Source organism: Aptenodytes patagonicus, chromosome 13 (genome assembly GCF_965638725.1).
Source record: "Aptenodytes patagonicus chromosome 13, bAptPat1.pri.cur, whole genome shotgun sequence".
Taxonomy (NCBI): Eukaryota; Metazoa; Chordata; class Aves; order Sphenisciformes; family Spheniscidae; genus Aptenodytes; species Aptenodytes patagonicus.
Genome location: NC_134961.1, coordinates 3,912,801 through 3,936,135, shown reverse-complemented (window position 1 = coordinate 3,936,135; position 23,335 = coordinate 3,912,801). Strand labels below are relative to the sequence as shown.

Genomic DNA, 23,335 nt, shown 5'->3' with positions numbered 1-23,335 from the left:
ATGGGTCAGTTTCTGCTAACCTGTATGAAAGGAGCAGTGAGTTCTGCTAGCACTGCTGACTCAGGTGAGCACTGTGGGAATGTGTGACAGACTTGCTGACCTCATGCAGAGTCAGTGCTCTTTGGAAGCACAAACACAGAAGGTGTGATCTGGGATCAGTCTGAGAATGGCTGTGATAGGGGAGGGTGGAGAGGATGGGACACATCAGCTGAACAGACAAGAAAAGGCTGATGCTTAGTTTGTGAAGCTGCAGGAACCCAGCTGTGGTGCAGGGCTCTGACAAATATATGGAGGGAGAGTACTGCCTGTGGGCTATCCAAAGGGGTTTAGGCTCTCAGAGGTTGATGGTGTGGAGGCTGTCTTGGGGAGAGCATGCTTTCCTGTGGGCTGAATGTATACAGTGTAGTGAGACATCTGGGGAGATACTCTAGGCATGTTTTTGCATGGTGCAGATGAGGGTGGTGGGTTTGAGCCTGAGCAGAGTTGTAGGTTTCTGTTCCAGATGGTCAGGGTGAGTTCACAGGCACAGTCATTCCTGTTTCTGTTTACCAGTATGTGTCTGGTGATTTCCTAAGAGAAGATAAGAGCCTCTGTGCGATCCCCTCTGTGTGAGCAAGACGCACATAGTCACAGCTCTGTGAAGGTAAGCCCTTTTCCTCTGGCAGGAGCCAAAGTGATGTCCTACTACAGCCTTCATGCAGAATGCGTTCGGACTTGATGTATATTGGGGAAAACAAGAGGCTGAGCCCAATGTTGGTGGCTACAAGGAGACAACTGGCAATGGCAAAAGGGAGGCAGGAGGGCAGGGTGCTGGGGTCTCTGTAGGTGGCACTTAGCATTCCCCAGACCGAAAGCAATGCACTCCCTCTTCTGTGCAGCATCCTGTGTCAGCTCACAGGCTGCCAGCTGGGGAGCTTTGTTGTTTTTCAACCTGCTGCTTTGCTGACTAACACCTCCGCTTTCTGCCAGGCTCATTCATGTTTTACCCCATTTCCTGAGCTTTGAGGTGGTTTCTTCTATTGCTTTCCCTTCCAGTAGATCACTGTTACTCATGTCTCAGCTGTTCTCCTGCCATTTTTTACTCATTACTTATCGTAATGTATGATTATCTTCCTCCTAAATGTCACCAGCCAGTAAAGGTGCCTTTGACCCTAGAGTTATACCAGGTCTGTATCTTTGACGATGCTGAGGATATTGTTTTAATTCTATTGTGACAGGAAGAAAATACAGAGGTAGTACTGTTTGTGTGGGACTTCTTCCTCCATATCATGAACTTGGTAACTGCAAGTGTCACTAATTCTCTCTCCTAGAGAAAGGAATTGTCAGCTCTGATTGTTATTTCCTCTGTGTGTATTTATTCTTGTTGACAAATACATACAGATGTTGCCCTTCTTCCAGTCATGGCAAAATGCTTTTGGGTCATCAATAACTTTAGCAGAATCTACCAAGCCTTCCCTGGTGTGCCCTTCACACTTGCTTCTTGGTGAGTATTGCCACTGCAGGCTGGGCTGAGATTACAGCTGGATGAAAGTAGTTGCCTCTTATCTCAAATCAATATAAATTCATGGCAATTGAACTGCTTCAGGTCTCCAAGTGCTTTACCTTGGGGGCTGGATTGAGCTGCCCTGAAGTATCATGAACCTCAGGTGTAGAGGAATCAGTACCCACACAGCACAGAGTAGCTCTAGAGCTGTGTGCCCCTGGAGATGGTCACTGCACACTGAGCCTGCTGACTTGCTTTGTTCCATGCAGGAGGTGTATCTATGTACTGTGCTCCAGGTGGCAACAGGTGTCAGGGCTCCTAGAGATCCTGCATGTGTTCTACAACATGGCTCTTCCCAGGCTGGATATAGTAGATATAGTTCCTCTCAGTCACTGAGAGAGATTTGGTGGGTCACACTGTGCTGGGCTTCTCAGGACTGAAGAGCTAGGCATATGTTAAGCATTTGCTCTGCAGGGGCAAGACTACTTGTTGCTCTTCACGTTGCAGCACTTGCACAGTTTCACATGTGCACATGCATGTACTTGCACATGCACACAGGTATAGGCACAGTGCTAGATGACAGAAGAGAATCAATCATTAAGTTTCAACACATCCATGCATGATGAGCTACTCCAGCCTTCTGGCAAGCCCTTAATGCTTCTCTTGGCTTTATGCTTCACCAGCAGTGAGCATCAGGGAAGGAAAACTGTACACATCTGAATTCTGGCAGTCAGTGAAGGATAAACTTTCTTAAATTAAAATTAACTGTCTTAGAAAAGGAAGTTCCAACTGCCACTGCTGCCTTCTCCTAGGGCTCATTACTTACCTTCAGTCCTACCTCTCTTTCCTTGTCTCTATACAGTAAACACCCCTATGCCCCTGACTCACCCTGGGGAAAAACAGATGTTTTGGACTATTCAGGCCAGGGCAGGTGGCTCTTGACCATGCTTGCCAGGCAGTTGCTGGTAACTGGGCTGCTCATGTGCTGGTTGTGCACTGTTGTAACAGGATCTTCTCCATGTATGTACAGCTCCATAGCCCAACAGCTATTCCTCATTGTGTTTGGAGCAGAATCTCTGTAAGAGAGACCAGCTCTTCCTTCTGCACACTTTGTGGATCACTTACAGGTGTGGTGTCAGGCCCAAGCTTCTAGAAAAGACCTGTCTCAGCTGATGCCACCTATGGATTGTGGAGATTGTCGCTGTTGGGTGCAGTGTGGGATAGCACAGGGCCAATTAGGCTGAGCAGCTAAGCTAGACATTTCCCAGGCAGTTAGTAATAGCTTCCTCTTGTGAGGATAGCAGATCAGGACAGCGGTGCAGCTTTTGCTCCATGGTTACACAGGACTCTCCAAGGTATGCTAGCACCATTATCTGTGCAGAGGAAGGAGGGAAGGGGCAGCATGTGTGATCAGTCCAAAGAGTGATAGTCTGGCAGGCACAAGCCATGCTAGTTTTAAAACATGCAATAATATGCATCTGATATTACAGAGCTGATTTTTAAAACAAGAGTTCTGGTAGTACTCCAAGACCAACTGCTTTATAAATTTAAGCATATTGCACCTCACTGACTGTTTTTTCTCAAACTTAACTCATTAGAGATGAAAAATCACTTGTGCTAATATTTTCTGTATAACTGCTTAGGCTGTAATTATTCTGTATTATTATCCTTTTGTTGTATATTAACTGAATCCATGTTAGCTTTTCTAATATTTTTGGTTTAGACCTGCTGGCCTGCTTTATGGCCCGAATACCCTACTTCCTTTTATAAAAACTCTGGCATGTTGTTAACGCTCTTACAATCTCCTGGGAACATCCCCTGACATAGTGACACCTCACCTTGTTCCTGCCTATATATCAGCATAGAAATCAGAGCTGCTCTCTTTGCACTGTTATTAGCAGGTTCCCCATGGCTGTGTATTCATTGCTCCAGACTGGGATCAGCAGCCTTTTAAGTCCGGATTTCTCCCTTTCAAACAGATGTTATGTATGCTGGAAGCAGTAATCTCCTGATTATTTTTCAAATATCTTATCAGTACATGAGAGATGGCTGCTACTGCTGAATATGGAGCTGGGATCTTCTGTCTTGAGCACCTTCTGACAATCTTATGCCCTCTATGGCCTGTGATTGCTGCATCCTTGCCTACACGGGGGATAGGATTTATTTTGTTCTTAACTACTACAAGGATGTATTGTACTTAGACTGACCAGCCATGACTCCCCCATATCTGTAACTTCCCTTATAGCTACCTGAGGACCCCTGAGGTCTGGGTAAGAGCTGGGCCCTACTGGCTGTGCCACTGCTGCCGCAGGCTGCCTGGCCGGGTTGTGCTGTGCTACACCAAGTCTTTGCATCTCCTCTCACTGTGCAGTAGGGGCAGTGGGCTCTGAGGAGGTATGAAACTATCCTGCATCCTTCTGAAGACAGCCCATTAGTCTTCCTACCACAGCAAATGTCCCTTTTCCTCTTACTTCTGTAGCTCAGCAGGTCTTGGGGCTGAACATGGAGCCTGCTCGCCCTGCACCCAGCTGCTTTGTGTCCGCTTCACTGCTGCAGTCTCCTTGGGTTATTTGAGCTCTTTGTTGTTTACCGTCCTACTGCCACACTACACTGTGTGTGCAAAGTCCCCTCCATAGTGCTGCTCCTTTCCCTCTTGCCCAAGGACACAAGGAGCATGCATTGGGCTCCTTGCAGCCCCTTTTAAGGTACATGGAGGTGAGTAGACATACCGTCCCTCAGTGTCAGCCTTGCAATCTGCAGAGGCACAGACATAAGCTGCAGGCATGAGATCAGGGTAGGGGTGAGCCCCTCTACCTGTGCAGGAGCCAGACCACCTCCCTGCCTGTGGTCTGAGGATTGGTGCTGTTGCCCTGGTCCCAAGAGGCTGTTTTGGGGACAGGTGGAAGCAGAGCACAGTGGTACTTGGTTGTCTCTGATATGGTACATGCTGAACTATATAGTTAGGCTTAACCATTTAATGCCTTGAACTGATGCCTCCCCACTGCAAGGCTCTAACTCCACCAGCCCCACTATGACCTTTTGGATCTGAGGCTTATGAGTTTTTATCTGCTCTCCCACCTTTTTCTCACATAAGAGTAAGAGAGCAGAGCAATACAGTAATAAAGATTGTGTGGGTGTTCAGACCTGAATTCATTGCCTCCTCTGCTCACCACATCCTTCTATCAGCACAGTAATACTGATACAGCAGTGACGTCAACTGCCATTTATCACTGTGTATTCCAATACACTACAGCTCTTGGTCGTGTACAAGTAGGCTTTACTCTTACTCAGTGCTGATGAGATCCACCTGCTTTCCAGCTCTTGCACATGCAGTGTCTGCGGTTGCAGTAATGATTTAGCCAGGCCAGCCATGGAAGTGTTGGGGGGCTGAAATGGACAGCTGAAAGGATGGGGCAAGGTAATGTCCATGTTTCCACCAATTTTCCCTGCTGTTGGTTTGTTACTGCTTGATATCTGACTTCGCTACAAATCTTTGCTATAGCTGACGTGGCCCTTGTGCCCCTGCTGTCATTGCTGTTGGCCTCTACTGGACAGCTAGAGGATCCTTCTGTCTCCCTGTTGCTTTAACTTTGTGATTAGATGGCAGTGTACATTGATAATGAATTTTTTTTCAAGAAGAAATCTTGGTTTTGCACATAACTGATGGACTGAGAGACTTCCACTCTTTTTTGCTTGGGTGTAGCTATGAAATTTATTTTCTCATGCTTGGAAATACCAGGGGTTTTTATTTTACTTAAACTGAGTTCTTAATTGGGCTTTTTTTGTGGAAGTTTTGTAAGTGCATACATTTCCTGCAGACACTTCAAATTGTGAGTTTAGACTGCATCCATCTTTGGCAGCTTATAGCACCATATTTCCAGATACTTAACAAAAATCTTTGTAAATGTCTGCATCTGTATTGGTTCTATTTCCTATTCTCTGGTATATTAAAACCTTGTAGCACCATTTACATGTGCACATCTATATGAATGGTTAATCAACTTTATTACTGTGCTCTCACACACTGTTCCCTAGGATATTACAGAGTTTGCAGCAATGGTGTTTAGCAGCTGTACAATGCTTGACACTTTATAAGAACTGAGTAACTGGGTTTCAAGGATGCATGAAGCTGTCTCAGAGTCCCCATTTCAGACAGAGAAATTGAGGTGGTAGAAAGGATTTTTCTAATGCCAGACAGGGAATAAGTTCCTGCCTCCGCTCATTGCCTGCTGCCATTCTTCCTTCCAAGTGAACAATCACGTGAGCAGGGTGCTGACAGATGGCAGCAAATGGGAAGGGTGTAACAAATGGAGGGATGTAGGAAAGGTGGGGGTCTTAATCATAGACTGGAATTGAGGCTTGCAGAGGGCCTGACTGTAGGAAGCTTCAGAACAGGGGCTGCTATATCTCTCTGTAAAGCTGTGAGGTCTTCCAGCCATCAAAGATCACAGACACTGCTGCAGAGCTGCATCTTTCCCAGCTCTTCTGCACACACATCCATGTCTGTCATCGCAACCTGGAGCACAGCCAGGAGGTCAGACACACATAGCACTGACACTTTCTATGGTGCTCTCAGAGGTAGGAGTCCTTCCCCACCACGCTGAGGTAGAACTGTGTAAGAAGTGAAGGAGATTAAGTGTTGGACTAATCTGTGGGCACTGGCAAGGGTAAGAGATGGGACAGTGGAGTCCCAAGTGAAGAAGTATCATCTCCTTGCTTCACCTGTGTTAGCAGATCCTACTGCTTTTCTGTCTTATTTTTGCTACTGTGCTCTTACTCAGGAAGCTTCCTTCTAGATTACAACCTTGTATGTTAACTTCTCTCCAGTGTGTAATGGCAGCCTCTGATATCTCCATAAGACATCTTCCCAATGAGCTACTTGGGCTTGTTGCTCTGACTTTTTCCTTTTCAGTCCTTCCTGTCCCGTTGGATTGATGGTACTATTCTCTGAGAAGAGGAAGGAAAATAGGGAAGGCACTTTAAAGAAACCACGGTCCAGTAGCTAAAAGTAGCAAAGACTTCTCTTGCATTGCTCTGTCCGTTTAGGCAGGAATGGGGGTAAAATGAGGGAGCTACAGAAATATCATGAACGTGAAACATTGGGGGCACTGCCAGTTGGATTCTGAAACAAGCAGAGGGTCTGCAGAGCTCTCTGAGGGCCCAATGCTTCCTTCCTCTGCTGAAGAAGAGGCAGCAAGCTGCCTTTCTTGGCCTTATAGGGTGGCTGAGACTGTGGAGTGTGACAGTCACAAAGCAAAGTGATGCTGAGATGGGCTTCTGCAGCAGGGCATAGTACTAGATGGCACTAGTCTGTCCTGCAGTCTAGAGCATGTGCTGGGTTACAGTCAGTTAGAGGTCATGAAGGCCTGAGGAAGAACAACAGCAGTCCTGGGGACTGTGCACTCTTTCAGGGTGGGAACAGGCCCATTTGGGCAGGTTGTTGGCATCCTAAGCTGGGGGACCCCTGAATATTCTGAGCCCAGCAACAATAGGTTCTAGGTATTTTGCAGGGAGAAGGATGACTTTAAAAGGCAGTGGACAATGACATGTATCATGTCTGTAGGGCTTGTAGCCTCTGGGCCCCAGTGGCTGGTTCATTTGGCACAGCTCTTCTATTAAATGTGTTGCAAGGAACAGGGCCCTCGATGCTAGGGAGTCACAAGCAGATGCTGCATCAGCATCAGGAGACTGACCATCCTGAGGGTGTCTGTTTTCATGGTGCAGCCAGTCTTAGCATGAAGTCAGATGAGCAGGTTTCAGGTGGCAGGATAACAGGGTGCCTTCCTCAAAGGAATGAGAATTTGAAGAGCAGTGGAATGACAAGTGGGAGCACAAGGTGGGGTTAGATAGTGGGCTGTGTCTTAGCAATCAGGGTCTGCACCACCAGAAGTAGTGGTAATGACAATAGTTATTATACAGAGAAAACTTGGAGAACTGGGACCAGAGGGGTCAAGAAAAGGTGTTTCCTCAAGGAAATGTGTGATGCAGAAAGAAGGGATGGAGGCTGAGGAAAGAGTTTCTGTCTTGCCACTCACAGCAGGCGAGAGATGAGCAGGGTGCCTGGGGCTCGTTGCTGAGTTGGAGCATGTGCTTCATCTGCACAGTATGTTTGGCAGGAAAGGAGGGGCAGCAGCAGCATGGCTGCTCCCACTGCAGGGCTGAGGTGCTGCAGCCATGAGGTGTTTGTGGCACCTCCTGAGTGAGCCTTGCTGATCTCATCTGGACACTGTGGTGCCTTGAGAGCAAGTCTCTGAGCTCACGTGGGGCTGCAGGGGCTTTTTGGTGGCTGCTAAATTTAATTTGCTTTCATTATTTGAGTAAACCTGGGAAATTTTTAAACACCACAAATGTTCCCCAAGTGGGAGAGGCCTCACTGGCATTCTCTGCTGAGTGACTGTATGGGTGTTTGCTGCTGCTGGGGGGGGAGGCACAGGCACTCCAGGACCTGGGTCCTGCACCTGGGTCAGGGCAGCCCCTGGTATCAATACAGGCTGGGGGATGAAGAGATTGAGAGCAGCCCTGCTGAGAAGGACTTGGGGGTACTGGTGGATGAAAAGCCGGACATGAGCCAGCAATGTGCGCTCGCAGCCCAGAAGGCCAATCGTATCCTGGGCTGCATCCAAAGCAGCGTGGCCAGCAGGTCGAGGGAGGTGATTATGCCCCTCTGCTCTGGTGAGACCCCCCTGCAGTACTGTGTTCAGCTCTGGAGCCCTCAGCATAAGAAAGACACAGACCTGTTGGAGTGGGTCCAGAGGAGGGCCACGAAAATGATCAGGGGGATGGAACACCTCTCCTATGAAGAAAGGCTGAGAGAGTTGGGGTTGTTCAGCCTGGAGAAGAGAAGGCTCTGGGGAGATCTTATTGCAGCCTTTCAATACTTAAAGGGGGCTTATAAGAAAGATGGGGACAGACTTTTTAGCAGGGCCTGTTGCAATAGGACAAGGGGTAATGGTTTTAAACTAAGAGAGGGTAGATTCAGACCGATATAAGGAAGAAATTTTTTACAATGAGGATGGTGAGATTTTTTTTTTTACGCTGAGGGTGGTGAAACACTGGAACAGGCTGCCCAGAGAGGTGGTGGATGCCCCACCCCTGGAGGTTGGATGGGGCTCTGAGCAACCTGATGTAGTTGAAGATGTCCCTGCTTATTGCAGGGGAGTTGGACTAGATGACCTTTAAAGGTTCCTTCCAACCCAAACCATTCTATGATTCTGTGACCTGCACCAGGCCTTGCCAGGAGCACTGGGTATCTTTTGGTGGCTACAGCTTGCTGCCCAGTCTTCACCTATACCACTTTCACAGGTGCCTCTGTGCAATCTGGTGCAGGAGGTTTTGCAGAGCTCTCGGGCTCTGCAGAGATGCTCCTGTGTGTCCAGTCACTGACAAAGTTGCTGCTCTGTGGCACAGCATGTGGGCCTTCCCTGCTGTCTGTGCATCCTTGCAACTTGCTGCCAACAGAAGTATATCCCAAAAATAATACAGACTGCTTTTCCAAAGTCTTGTCCCCGGGAAGCCTAGCCCATTTCAGAGTAGCTTGAGAAAACAGTGCCGAAATATGTACTGGGTATCAACAGCTAATACTTTGCAGGGAGCTCATTTTAAGTCATCTGTGTGTTGTAAACATCCTCTGTCCTCTAAAGACTTTCCTGTAGGTTCTCTTCACCAAACTGCATCAGGATAGCCTTCCCCTGCAGTGAGTGCTGTCCATCATTCTCTTCTGTGCCACATGGGAGGCTGTTGGGGTTTTTTGTCTGGTGTGCCTTCCTGGAGTCCCTTAACTAGATATTCCATGCTTATTTAACCATGGATAGGCCAAATCAATGAGTTCTCACAAGCCTTGCTCATACAGACCCACAGTGACATTCAGACTCTATTTGACTAATTCACTGTACAGATGTTTAAGTCACAGCAATGTCGCTTCTCCTAGTTGCAAGCCATTTCTAGTTGCAGGAAACCGATGAAGAAAAAATGGGCTAGCACTTAACCCAAGTGCCTTCCTGTTGCATGGATAGACTGAGGCTACAGTCACTTTGCTGCTTTCTCTGTGCACATGCTGCTGGCAAGGAGCAGAGATTTCACTGACCTGGTTTATGGCCAGCTGGCAGGGCTGTTGGTCATCTCCCCTTAGCCCATGGAGTAGATACATACAGGAGAGCTGAGATGACTTGCCTAATTCAGGCACTTTACTTTTAGACATTTAAATGAAAGCAAGATTAATTCCAGCTCAACCTTTAAGATAAAGTAGATGGCTGAGCTGAACTTTTAATTGGTTGTATGGGGGTTTTTAAGCTTGTGGTTTTTTTTTTCCAGGACATCCAGTCACAACCAACATGAGGAACAAACTGTGGCTCCAGAGTATCTCCTTTTTCCTTTTATTCCAGTACAGTAAGTTCCCAGATATCTCTTCCAGGCTGTACACCCACAGGATTTATCTTGGTGGCTGTTGATGCAGGCTCTGCTGAGATGTGCATGGCACAAGGTTGCCATGGGACAGCAAGCACAAGATAGGGTACCAGGGGAGAGGGTTCCATGGGATAACAAGTTATGGAAGAGGCTCCATGGACAGTGGAGGACAGACATAAGAAGGTGCACATCTGGGCAGAGCTCAGCCAGATTGCATACCACTCGTACATACATACCAGCACCAGTGGGGAGAGTGCAGAGGTAGTGCCTGCCTTGCATTGAAATGTCTCCTGTTGACATTAGAGTAGGATTCCCCCCCCCCCCCCCCCAAAAAAAAAAAAAAAAACACCTTTGCTATAGGGAAAGTTCTGGTGGCCAAGACCAGTGTATCCCCAGGGTTCATGGCTGCTGTTGGCCAGCCAGCCAGGGACAGTGGAGTGAACCTCTCCTAGTCTGAGCCCCTTTTCTCAGGGCTGCACTGTGCAGTCACTCCCCCTTTCTTGCTGGTTCCTACCCACTGTGAAAGCTTCAGCTGACTCAGAGCTGACTTTCTGAACAGGTCAGCTGGACAGAAAAAGGCAGCAACAAGTGTCTGCAGGGAACAGGTGCAAGTTTAGCATTTACATGCTGCTTCTAGGCAGAGCATTGGACCTGCTCCAAACCTAAATTAGTAGAAAAGATGAATTCAGTGTTACATCTTCCCTGCCATACAGGACCATTGTGATGTCTGGTCTAAATTTTGTGTAACACAAGCCAGGGAATTACCCTGTACTAATTTCAGTTTGGACCAAACTAGGTCTTACTGTTAAAAGTATTTGGGTTTTTTGTTTGTTTCTGAAGCTGCCAAGGATGAACAAATCATCCTAGATCTAACTGATTTTAGGACACTTAATTATGCCCTTCCCACTAAAAAGCTGTCCTCTTCTTAATTTTGTTAACAGATTCTTGCCTGAAGATATGCTTGCAGCTTACCAGCTACCTAGGAATAGTAGTCCATTTGACTGATTAACATAATAGCATAAAGAATGCTAATTAGCAATGCTTATTAGTACTTGCTGCCCCCTCTAAAGGAAAGCAAGTGTTTTATAGCCCCATTTTTGTAGGAGAGTAAATTTAGGCTAAGGGAGAAAAAGTACGTTGTTCAAGACTCTGGAACAAACAGTGCTTGTACTAGGGCCCTCAGAAGAGCCTATTGAGGGCTCAAAATGGAGAGTTAAAACTTAATGAAAATTTTAGAACAAAATTCTTAAGTCAGTGTGAAATGAAAAAGTCAAAATGAAACAAGTGACAACCACATAATTTGAATCACTTACGGTTTAATAAAGCATATGTATGCCCTTTGGCCTGGTCTGTCACGAGCATCCCCAAACTTCTTCTGTTGCCATCCTGACTCTTTGCAGGGGGGGCAGTCTTGCACACAAATCTGAGTGCTGCCCAGAGCTCATGTAGAGAGAGCAGTGTGTGCTCTGATGCAACAGGACTGGGAAGAAACTTTTGTGATGAGTGAAGCCAGTGGGAAAAGTTGGACTTTATTTTCCTTTGAATTTACTCTGACCTAGAATTAGGCTGCACCCTCCACTGGATGTGCCTGCTGTGCATTGTGACTGTAAATGCAGAGGCAACCTGTTTGTCAGGAGTGTCGTTTTATCTGGAGGGTGGAACATATGTTTCTGGTGTATCAATGCACACATTGCCTGTGTTCCATGTCGATTGTTCTCTGCATACAGCATTCTCTTTAACTGTAAAATCAGGCATTGTGGTTGTTGAGCATATCACGTAGGCCTGCTTTCATCTTATGCAAACAACTCTTCTGAACACAAAGCGTGTTCAACAAAGGGAAGGTAGGAAGCAGGGAGTGCAGCTTCTCTAACCAGGCAAGCAAGCAACAGAATGACAGTGGGAGGTGAACTCACAACATGGTTAGCATCAGAGGTTTTGGGTGCCTGATGGCTGTGAAGTAACATGTTCCCATCAGGCTGGGGGCAGTCCTGATAGTAAGGGGGGGACCCATGCTTGATTTAAGCATGGATGTAACAACCTTGAGATCTTTCCCTAGATGATGACAATTTTATTCCCATCAAAAGGCGTGATACTGTACACGTAAGAGACGAATAGTCACTGTAGTAGGCATGGCTTGCACCAGCATGGCGTGCTGCATCTCCTACAGGCCTTTCCTCACTCAGTTATTCCTAGTGTAGTAGCGGTGGCTCTTGTCAGCCCAAGATGCTGTCAGGAGAGGACTCACCAATGCAGACATTCCTCACTGTACTACCATCTTCCCTGCTTGAAATCCAGGGAGATAACTTAAGTGCGTTATGCATAGAACAACAGTGCTTTTGTACAGCACATATCAGATACATAGCATTGATATGTGAGCAGAGCTCTTGCAGAACAATTAGAGCATAAATGCTGCTTTGTGACCACTTTCAAATTAGCTAATTTTCTTAATGACCAGCACAAATTCTACAATTGCCTTTCAAGTTCTCTTTAGAAGTCTTTCAGTTTAAGTGATTAATAAATTGTGCCTACCACTTTAGTGCCAGAATGATTTATGGAAATTATAGTAACTACAAATTTGAAATATTTTTTGCCAAAATTCCATGGAAAGCATATTCCGAGCCTCTGGAACTGGACATGAAATCAATACTTTCATTTTGATCATATTGATGCTGCAGCTATCAAGCTGTAGAAAATAGTAAGCAGAGAGAATGGTAAAGAAAGAATTACTAAAACACCACTTTTTTAAAATGTGCAGAGTGCCATGTAGATGTCATAAAACAAAAACTAGACTAGCAAAGAACAGTACTCAGTTTAGGAAGTGGTATCATTAAAATGTTTGAATATGCCACGGTTTCTGATTGGGTAACCATGCTTCTTGTGCTACATAAGCTAGGACTCCTGCAGAAATAATATGTGACTGCTCTAGTGACTGTATAAGTGGGGACAGAAGTTTGAAAATTTAGTCACAATTTGGGCACTTCCTGGTATTTTGGCACACCATTTGCTGCCACAGCATTTTAATAGATTTTTGTTTGAAGCTTATCTTGCTGTCAATGACTTGCCTCCCTGTAGAGATGGAACACATCCGATGCTCCAAAACGGGAGACTTTTGGGGGGGGCTGGCACAGGGTGGTCTGTTCCCTTCAGGTTTAGTGGGAGCCCTGAGGACTGTGTATGTTGATATAAAGTTCTGCTTGCTTCATCATGGAAGCTTGATATTGTGTTTTCTCTTTCCAAACCTACAGCTACGTGTTGTGAAAACCTCACTTGCTTTGTGGACTATGTACAGACCCTGTCCTGTATCCTGAGAAATGACTTGGGTGCCAGTTCATATAACCTCACTGCAACATGGTATGTCTCAGTAGGATAAGCAAAGTACAGTCAGCAGGAACTTCTAACATGGCCATAACACAGTGGTGTCCTGTCCTCTTTGTTAGGTAGAATTCTTGTTCTTGCTGCCATGCTGGTTTTTACTTGGTACCTCACACTCCAGTTATCAACTGGTTTCTCCCGTAGCAAAGGATCCCTGGTTTCTGTGTCCACTGACTGTACTGCTTGCCACTGACTGCTACACTGACTCTGGCTTCCTTGGCATTGTTTTCTCTCCTGCCCTGGGAATACTTTGCCCTTTGCTGCTGTTAACAATGGACTTTCACTTGAGTGTGTTGGCAGGGCTCAGGCAGCTTGTCCAAGCCCCGTATGGCTGCTGTTCTGCCCCAGCAAGAAAGTGGGTGCAGTCCTGGGCTGTGCAGCCCTGGCAGGCACCTTTGCTTTCCACAAACACTTCAGCATCACTTTCCTCCTTAAAGATGCTTAGAAGGACAAAAAAAATCTGTCAAAGTTCAAAGATAAATTTTGATTTGAACATGTTGCCTTCTTTTTTCTATGCCTGGTGGTTCAGCAACAAATTAGTCCAACTACAGCATGTGGTAGATGTGGACTTGTTTGTTTGTTTTGGTGGTTTTAGGGTTCCTGAGGAAGATCCAGAAAATACTGTGGCTGCCTGCAGTCTCCTGCAACTGTCCAGGAACACTAGTCACACACAGTACACGTGCACTGTGGACATGACTGAACTCCTGGCAGATATCAAAGTCTGGGTGAATGTTACAGAGATAGCTGATAGGCGGCATGTGATTTCCAAAGGCTTTTATATGGCAGAGAACAGTAAGTACAAAAATAGTGGATTTGATAAATACTGTCTGACCTTATGTCTAACTGCTAGGATAGTCTGGGCAAGGAGTGGGCATGGCAGCCAGTGGTGCGGGGCTATGTTTGGTGTGCACTCAATAAGAGCACAGTGGTCTGTGTAGACGTTGCCATTGTAAACTACAGAAACATTTATGCTTGAGGCTGAGTTTACAGCTGGCTTGGCCTCAGCCTCTTCATGGGGAAACTCCTTTTCCTCATGAAGCAGTAGGTGATAAATTTCCACCTTAGACCAGTCTCATACCTAGACTATGCAAGTGTCTGTTCTTGGCTAGAATCTAAAGGGCAGAGGGAACTGCTTTAATTGCAAATGCCACAAACGTCCTCACAGGAGTCCCAGGAGGCTCTTGCAGTGGACACCTGAACCAACATGACATTATTATGGGTGGCACAAGGTGTCCTAGACACAGTAAAGGTGGCACTTCCCCTTTCTGGGGCAATTCCTAACCATCTCTTCTGCATGGCAGGAAGACTGGGTGCAATCATACAGTTGACTTGGTGGAATGCTGGTGTGTTCTGTGTTGTGCAGCAAACTGAAGAAAAGGGGTGGTTAGCCAGGCAGACAGGTACCATGCAAGCATATGAAAAAGGATTTTTCTACCTGGATTCTTCTGAAATTAAACTTTACATGAGAAGTGTCATCTTTTTGATAAATGCCATAACATTTCAGGAAGGTGTCTTGCCCCCACTGACAGGCTATAGATTGGATAGTGGTGCTTTGCATGTCTCCTAGATGTCCCCATACAGAGGCATCATAGCTCAGTGACAGACTCTGCAGACTAGGGCTGGACTTTGTGCATTACTGCTTTTCGATATATGAAAACACCCTGCAGGGGATACAAAAGCTTGCCTTTTAGGCACTTACAACATGGGGATTTCCACTGGGTTTATGCAGTGTCCACTAGCCTCAGTTTTTCCTGATGTCTGTTATGTTGAGGGGTATTTCCCTAACTTTGCAAGTGACCATGATTACACGGAGTCCTCTATGTCATGAGAAGAACAAGGTGCTCTACCCTTTACATCTCCGAGGAGGTATTAGCCCCTTGTGTTTATCTTCTCCTTCGGTGATGAGGAGGTTCAGAGACAGGCAGAAGGCATATTCAGGGAAATGTGGGCCTGACTTCACTATGCTGCTGAGGTGTGAGGTTCTGTGCATGGCTCAGGACTGCTGAGCCTGAGAGGCAGAAATGTTGTGGATGTTGTCCTATGTAGGAGGAACCACCCCTGCCAGGGCAGTTTTGCTCCCTACTTGCTCGGCATTGCTGACACCATGCTGGGCCACCTCTTGTCTGCAGTAACGTTATGAAGGGTAACACCATCCTGTCTTCCAGTTAAACCACAGCCACCGTTCAATCTGACTGCTGTGTTCTCAGAGGGTTACAATATTTCTTGGGAAACCATCTACCAGAACTCTCCTTTCTATTTCTTGAATGAGGAGCTGGAATATCAGCTGCGTTATAAAAGAAGGACCGACACCTGGGAGGTAAGTGATGTCAGTTTACCATCAAGTAGGATGTACCAGCAAAGAGGAGGCCAGCACAACCAGGATAGGACCACTGGCGTGGAAGAAGGGTTTTCATGGTTTGGAAAAGGTGTCTCTTTACTTGCCTAGACTAACAGGCAAAACTGAAAAAAAAAAAAAATCGAGAAGCAGAAGCTGTTTGAGAAGTATTAGACCCTGTGGGGAAGGCTGATAGTTCATTTGCTTCTCATGTTGTCCTGCATGGAAGGATCTCCCAGGGCCCCATGCAGCTATTGACCACCCAGAGCATGGCCTTGCAGAAACAACGTGAAAGCAGAGGAGATTACTTTGCAGGGCTCCTCACTGTGCAGCAGTGAGGGTAAGGTGGGAGCAGTTACTCCAGCCCTGAGTGTTTTGGTATTTAATCATTCACAGACTCAGAGGACTAAAGCTGTCCATGAAGATAAACGGACACTGGTGATCCTGCCATGGGAACTCCAGGTGAACACTGAGTATGAGTTCCAAGTGAGAGCCAGACCCCGAGAAGATACTGGCTACCATGGATTTTGGAGTGAATGGAGTCCTCTGCTGACATTGAAAACCAGCCCTGCCGGTACATACTACCAGCTCTCCTTGCCCTTCCAGTTGGTCCAATGTCAGAGAATGCTTCTAGAACTCTAATCAAATCTAATTAATTAGAACAAATTCTAAATAGTCTAATAAAGACAAGCATGTTTGGCTTGCTTACTGAGTACATGAACCCCAGGCCTAGGCTGATATGTGCTGTCTGAATGGACCTTCTCACTGTGCTGCAAAGCTCACCTTACAGCATGGCCCATGGGAAGAGGGTTTGGTGGGGTTGGCTGTAGGTTTGGGTGCCACAGCAGGAGTGCAGCCTCCAGCTTCCTTTCCAGTGTCAAACGTCCAGGGTCCTGCCTGCAGCTTTCAGAAATGGGGGAGATCTAGTAGAGGTGCCTCCACTACTGAGGCTTAGTATTGCCTTCAGCTGAGGGGAGAGGGGAGCATGCTCTCAGGGCTAAGTTCCGTGTCTGGACTCTGATGTTTGGTCATACTGGGCACAGCTGTTTCACTTGGTAGCCACCACTCCACAGGGAGTGCACAGTACCTTATGCACAGAAGTACACCAGTGCTTGTCATGGTGGAACAGAGGCTATGAAAATAGGGAGTCTTTGTTCAAATAGAGTAGGGCAGGATGACTGTGGTCAATGTCAGCAGGATGTGCTGAGCTTTCCTGCTCTCACTGATCTGCAGCTCGAACTGAAGTATTACATGGTGCTGTAGCAGTAGGGTCAGGGTCCATTTGCTAAGAGTTATCTGAGTTCTGGGTCTCAAAGGTGCTCCTTTCCATCACAGGTGGAGAGCAGCCAACAAGCACTCACCTAGTCAACACCTCTTCACATGTTTCTGGCCAGCTGCACTCTCTTTTTACTTCATGGATCATCTGTGGAGGTGTCCCTAAACCATGAGGAGTCAGAAACACCAGGGGTCTTTGAGGCAGGGAGCTGTCCTGCCCCAAGCTGTTGGTCTGTGGTGCAGCCAGGCCATAGGACAGCTGATACACTGCTCCTTTTATTGATGCAGTCTCCTCTGAGCATCCTCATTCAGACCTCATGTCTGGAGTGCTGGGCCCCAGGTGACAACCTCAGTGTCCCTAAGAGAAAGTCTGAGGTAGAAATTGAGGGTGTCCTCTCACCATCTCCTGCTTACTGACCAGGGTAGAAATGCAAGGTGAGCCTGAATGACCCTGTCTCTTTCTCCAGCAGTGACACAGACCACAGGCATGGGATGGCTGCTGCTGTTTGGTGTTGCCGTGGCAATTGCTGCCTCAATCGCAACTTTTCTGGCCAAACAGCGGAGGTAAGAATGCTTCAGGAAGCTGGAGTAAATGCTCCTATTCTGTCTTGTTAAAGATGGGGTGTTCACATGCAGCCTTCCCATGCACGGACACAGCTATGGGCCTGTGAGGGCCAGCAAAGCATGGTCTCCAGCTGGTGTACTGCCAAGAGTGCCTTACTTTTTTCTGGGGCTCTGCTGGTTGGGACAAGACAATGGCACATGGGGACTAAGCAGGGGCCACTCAGCCTCCTGGGCTGTTCTCCTGGTCTTGTCTGGGCTCTGCAGTTGCCAGATGGGAGCAGTAGCCATGGCTGGCCTGCCCCTTTCCGAAGCTGGGCCCCTCAATGCTGGCTGGGGGCCTCTCTCCTTTTTGGAGGGTCATGTGCCCTTGCAGAGGTATGGAGTGCCCACTCACACTGTGGGCACAGCCCATAGCCACAGAAAAAGTACATAGGGCAGAGTTGTGGCCTGCAGGTGTAGACCATGAGCCAGCCCAGCCTGAGGGGAAAATGCATTTCCAGCACTTAGTGCTTTTCCAGGAAGGAAAAAATTGGAACCTCTTTCCTTAGCGTGAATGTTGTGTGCACAAGTCCTGAGGGCTGAGGCCCCACCTCCTGTGAGGCTCACAAGAAAGGCCATTAGATGGCTCTGACAGCACAAGACAGCCTTGGATCCTCAGCCACTTGCTAACTTGTGAGGCCAGTGAGGCTGGGCAGGTGATTTCAGCTGCTTGAACTGGATCTGGAGATTCCTTGCTTTGCATCTGTAATGTGTGCTTAACCCCAAAGCCTTTCTCTTTTCTCTTCCAGCTTGTGGAAGAAGATGGCTTGCATCCCAGACCCTGCTCCCTTTTTCAAACCTCTTTACCTGGTGCATAATGGAGATTTCAAGGTATAAACGGGCTACACAAGCGAGTGGAGCACGTGACAAAGTTAAACTAAAAGGCCCATCATGCTATCCTGGGCCAGGGATTCTCATTAGGGCAGTGGGAGGGGAAATCTATCTCAAGGGAATGCCAAACGACTCCAGATATAAAGGACCAGAGCTCTCCAGTGTCTGTTCTGTGCCACAAAGGCCTTTGTCACATCTGTGATGGTTATTCCCTGTAGGTGCTGTCTCAGTGGGTGAGCTGAGCTCCTATGTGATCTGTGAAGCCTGAGAGCCTGAAGGGAGTGGACAAAGGGATACCAGGACAGTAACTGGGATTTTTCCAAAGCTCCAGTCCCATGCTGCCATCAAGGCCATGGAGCAGACCTCATTGTAGAGCCAGATCTCCCACTCCAGCCTCTGCAGTGACATGAGCTCAACATTAAGCCTTGTAGTTCTCTCTGAAGAGTCACTCATGCAGACAATAGCTATGCATATCATCCTGGAAAGATGGCTAGAGCTTTGGGGGCAAATAACTGCTGTGTGATAGTATAGTGCAGCTGCCTCCCTATGAAGGAAGTGTCTTTGAGTAACTCTGCCTAGCCCTCTCAAATTCTCTTCTCATTTAACACCAGCCAGACTTGCTCATGTGACAAAATGGTTTGCAAAGACTGCAGAGTTTGCTGAAGTTCTCAGGATAGAAAAGTAAAAGAACATTGAACATCCATAAATAATGGTTGTATTAAGTTGAAGAGCAACTCACAATGCCATTATCAAACTGTAAAAGTGCTAGCATATGAGTGCAGACATCACTGCCTTTTTCTGAACAAGTTCCTGTTGTTACAGCAGCACTGATCAGAGATACTTCAGTGTCTGCTTTTTGTTTCTGCTTTTTCTTGGACCCTCTGGCAGAGGGACAGCAGCTGGGCCCTAATGATCTTCAGGTACTTTCCCACTGCTGCATGGCTGATGTTTGCAATTAGGTTAAGCAAGTAGTCTTGGATGGGTGCCATTCAAGCTGAAGCCTGCAGTGACTGTCTCCCTTCCTGCCTTCCTCTTTCAGCCTCATTATGGCTTCCCATATCTGTACCAGAGGTGTACTTGCATCCTCTTGTGAGGCAGGTGGCCCTGGTTGCTCTCTGGAAGAGGAACCAGGACCAGGTGGACTCAATGTGGGAATTCCTGAGAGTCACGGGCAAGTGCTCACAGGGGAAGTGAAAGCACCCTGCATGCCAAGAGCCATGCTCTTCTCAGGGTAAAGCCATGGGGTTCTCTATTCTGTGGGAATTAAATTCTTCCTAGTTTCTAGTTAGGCTGTTCAGTGCTGCTGGGAAGGGAGTGAGCCTCAGTTGCTAAAGCTTGAGTAACTTAATAAATTTGCAGATTAAAGCAGCAGTTGCCCACACAGCCACAGCACAAGATGTACAGGCAGGACATGTCAAGAGGATGTGGTGACATCACTAATATGTGAACAGACTTGTCATTTTTGGCTGGCAAGAAACCAATTGATATAGGGCTTATTCAACTGCATCCTGTCTGCATCAAAGCAAGTGGTTAGGTTATGTCTGTGAATAATGATCAGCAAATTACAATAGTAATGCTCTGCAGACAACAGTCCTGAATTGGGTAGGAAGCAGTGAAAATGTTAGAGGAAAAGTTAAGACATAAAAAGAGAAGGGAAAGCAGAGGAACATTGTTTACTCTTGTGTGTACATGGGTCCTTAGATTCATGTTGGGCAGGAATTTGCAAAGAACTGTCAAAAGGGAATAGGAAATATTCTTCCTGCTCAGTTCTAAGAAAGGGATTTCCTGCTGTTTCTTCAAATAGCCTTTTGCACCTTGAGTGACTTTCTGTCTGTCGTGGTTTAACCCCAGCCGGCAACTAAGCACCACGCAGCCGCTCGCTCACTCCCCCCCGGTGGGATGGGGGAGAGAATCGGAAGGGTAAAAGTGAGAAAACTCATGGGTTGAGATAAAGGCAGTTTAATAGGTAAAGCAAAAGCCACACACGCAAGCAAAGCAGAACAAGGAATTCATTCACTACTTCCCATGGGCAGGCAGGTGTTCAGCCATCTCCAGGAAAGCAGGGCTCCATCACGCGTAACGGTTACTTGGGAAGACAAACGCCATCACTCCAAACGTCCCCCCCTTCCTTCTTCTTCCCCCAGCTTTATATACTGAGCATGACGTCACATGGTATGGAATATCCCTTTGGCCAGTTTCGGTCAGCTGTCCTGGCTGTGCCCCCTCCCAGCTTCTTGTGCACCTCCAGCCTGTTCAGTCAGTAGAGCATGGGAAGCTAAAAAGTCCTTGACTAGTGTAAACACTACCTAGCAACAACTAAAACATCGGTGTGTTATCAACATTGTTCTCACCCTAAATCCAAAACACAGCACTGTACCAGCCACTAGGAAGGAAATTAACTCTATCCCTGCCGAAACCAGGACACTGTCCATTACAACTTTAATAAGCTCTTTGTAGCTTAGGTTAAAAATAAATTAAAATAGACTTGGTGCTTCCTGCTGTAATGAAGATTTTTCCATGCTCTGTGTCAGAGGGTAATAAGCTGCATCAAGCTGTTCTCTTCCCAAGTACTTTGCTCATGTCTAGTTATGCTGAGTGCAGTTTCGGACAGGAGGCTGATATGATTAAGGCAGTCTCACAGCTGTGGCAACACCCAGTGATCATGCAGCACTCTGTCAGAAGCCTTCACAGTGTTTATGAAGCTCAGCATTGTTACCTATTTTATACACAGCAGAAAGTGGTGCACTTAGAAGAGCCTTGACGCAGCTCAGCCCTTAGGCAAGTGTCGGACAGGGAGCAGAACCAAGTCTTGAGTCTGTGCTGTGTCTAGCCTCTGGACTGCAGAATCCTCTAGTAGGACTCACTGGCATTCATTAGTGGCACATGCCTAAGGTTTGCTGTGATCTGAGTGTTGTATTCAGTGACTTCTTCAAAAAGAACAAACTTTTACTTTGTTCTTAGATCAGAGAAACCCAGAGGTGCCTTTACTCCCAGATGTGGCTGAATGTAAGGGGCTCGTGATCTAGAGATAAGGCATGGCACAGGGCAGAATGGAATACTAATGGTGATACAGAAGGGCAAGATTCAATGTGTGGCACTCCCTAATCATCTAAGTAAGTGTTATCTGCAGCAGGCTACAGCTCTTTGAGGTCCCCATCCCCTCCCTACCCCTGCTTCCTTCTTGTCACTGTGAGAAAAGGCTGGTCTGGGGCATGGTTGCATACAGAAGGTCAGGAGAAGCCTTGCTCTGACCCTGTTCCCAGGAAACTGAGGTGAGGGAAGTGGCAGAGCAGGGCTGTGTGTTTGTTGGGTGCAGATGCAGCACACGGGGAGAAGCGGACCATCCTTCCTGAAAGAAGCAGTGCCCAAGACAATAGGGCATGGGACATTTGGGAGGAGACCTCTGGCTGATGCACGAAGGAATGCTGCTATGGGCAGCGGCATTCTTTGCAGCACAGAGAAAACTGCAAAGCCATGCAAACCTCTCAGAGCTAATTATTTTCAATTAATTGAGTCAGTTCTCCTGCAGCTGCCTGCGTCTGGTAATAACAGCATCTCATATCCTGCTATTTTGGAGGATTCAGTGATTTTGGAGTTTGACTTTGCCTCTAAAAGCATAAGAACTTTGGTCATTTCTGTGGAACCTCAAACCTGATGATACTATCCTCTCTCTCTCTCTCTCTCCCCCCCCCCCTCTCTCCCTGTATGTCCTTTTATGCAGAAGTGGGTTGGTGTATCCCATACGAAAATGACCCTCGATTTCTTTGAATGGGGAATGGTCCTTCCAGAAGTTCTAGAAGTTTACACCATGCGTCCTTCCAACAGCACCTCACGAGAGGAGCTGCATGAGCTGAGAAAAGATCTGTCTTGCAAACCTTGTGTGTCTTGCCTGACTGCCCCAGGTCAGGATAGCCAGTCCCTGCTGTCTCGTGCAAACAGTAGCAGTGGGACTCGGGACCGGTCATACGGGCATTTGTCCATTGACACTGTGACTGTGGCTGATGAATTTACACCTTGTAACTGCCAGTACAACTGTAACCGTGTGTACAGGGGACATGAGCACACCAATGAGGAAGATAGTAGTGCTGGAGAAACTGGTTACCCCAGGGTTAACGTTGATGATGAAGAAGACAGAAAGATATCCAATGACTTGCATCTGGCTGACCTGAGCACGCAGGACAAAATACTTGCTTCAGGCTCTGTGTCCACAGATCACCTGAGGAGTACAAGTGTCCCAGCCCACCAGCAAGTAGAAAGGGCTTTGGAAGGAGGGATGGGGAGCATCCTAGAAGCCCTTTGCTTGCAGCCTAATCAGTGGGATTTTGAAAATCCAGCTTCTCTAACTTTTCCTGATGGTGAAAGTGTTTCCTACAGTGAAGGCTCCTATGACTTCTTCCCTCACATTGCAAGGCCTGGTGACAGTTACCCTATGATCTGCGTAGACTTGGACACTATTGACAGTGGCTTTGTGGACTCGGACTGTGGGAGTCCGGTTGACTGTGAATTTGAGCAAAACAGTCAGACCAACTGTGGGTCCATCCCTCTTGAGCGGGAAGGAGAGGACTTTCCACGAAGCTACGTCAAGCAGTGGGTCTCCTGTCGCTCTGACAGCCCTGTTAATGGGACACAGACAAACTAAGGACTTGATGTTGTCTTGCAGAGTGTAGGGCCTTTTCCATGCTGTGCCAGGAGCAAAATGTTAGCAAAATTCAGAAGAGAAACAAGGTTTACTTTGTGTAAGCTCTATTGCATACAACTAAAAACTGTTAGGTCCATAGAAGTATATGCCTATTTCTATTGCCACTTATCCTGTTAATATCTCAAACTTGACATGATTGATTTTTTCCCTTTTTTTGGTGGGTTTTTTTTTTTTTTTTTTAGAATCCTAGGTCAAACCCTTTATAATGGCAGAAAAAGCAACTGTACCTTGAAAATTGCCCTTTAGCTTATGTAAATGTACAAATTGTTTTGACAGTAATCTTATAAAGAGTATGAAACTTTAAATTATTTTCCCTGGTATTCTCACATGACTT

General features: G+C 46.9%; 1 protein-coding gene across 1 annotated transcript; it reads left to right on the top strand.

Moving 5' to 3' along the window:
• On the top strand, nt 1-22,941 carry IL21R (interleukin 21 receptor). Its single transcript, XM_076350918.1, has 9 exons — nt 1-64; nt 9,794-9,868; nt 13,132-13,237; nt 13,854-14,050; nt 15,424-15,575; nt 15,990-16,167; nt 17,336-17,432; nt 18,221-18,302; nt 22,024-22,941. The coding sequence occupies exons 1-9, from the start codon at nt 1-3 to the stop codon at nt 22,939-22,941; spliced, it is 1,869 nt and encodes a 622-aa protein (XP_076207033.1).
• The last annotated feature ends 394 nt before the right edge of the window (nt 22,942-23,335 follow it).

What these genes read in the sequence shown, in the direction of transcription:
- IL21R (XM_076350918.1), top strand. Translation starts at nt 1, where the DNA reads ATGGGTCAGTTTCTGCTAACCTGTATGAAAGGAGCAGTGAGTTCTGCT. An exon ending in TTTCCTTTTATTCCAGTACA is followed by an intron (nt 9,869 to 13,131) that starts GTAAGTTCCCAG and finishes CCAAACCTACAG; the next exon opens with CTACGTGTTGTGAAAACCTC. An exon ending in TTTCTGGCCAAACAGCGGAG is followed by an intron (nt 17,433 to 18,220) that starts GTAAGAATGCTT and finishes TTTCTCTTCCAG; the next exon opens with CTTGTGGAAGAAGATGGCTT.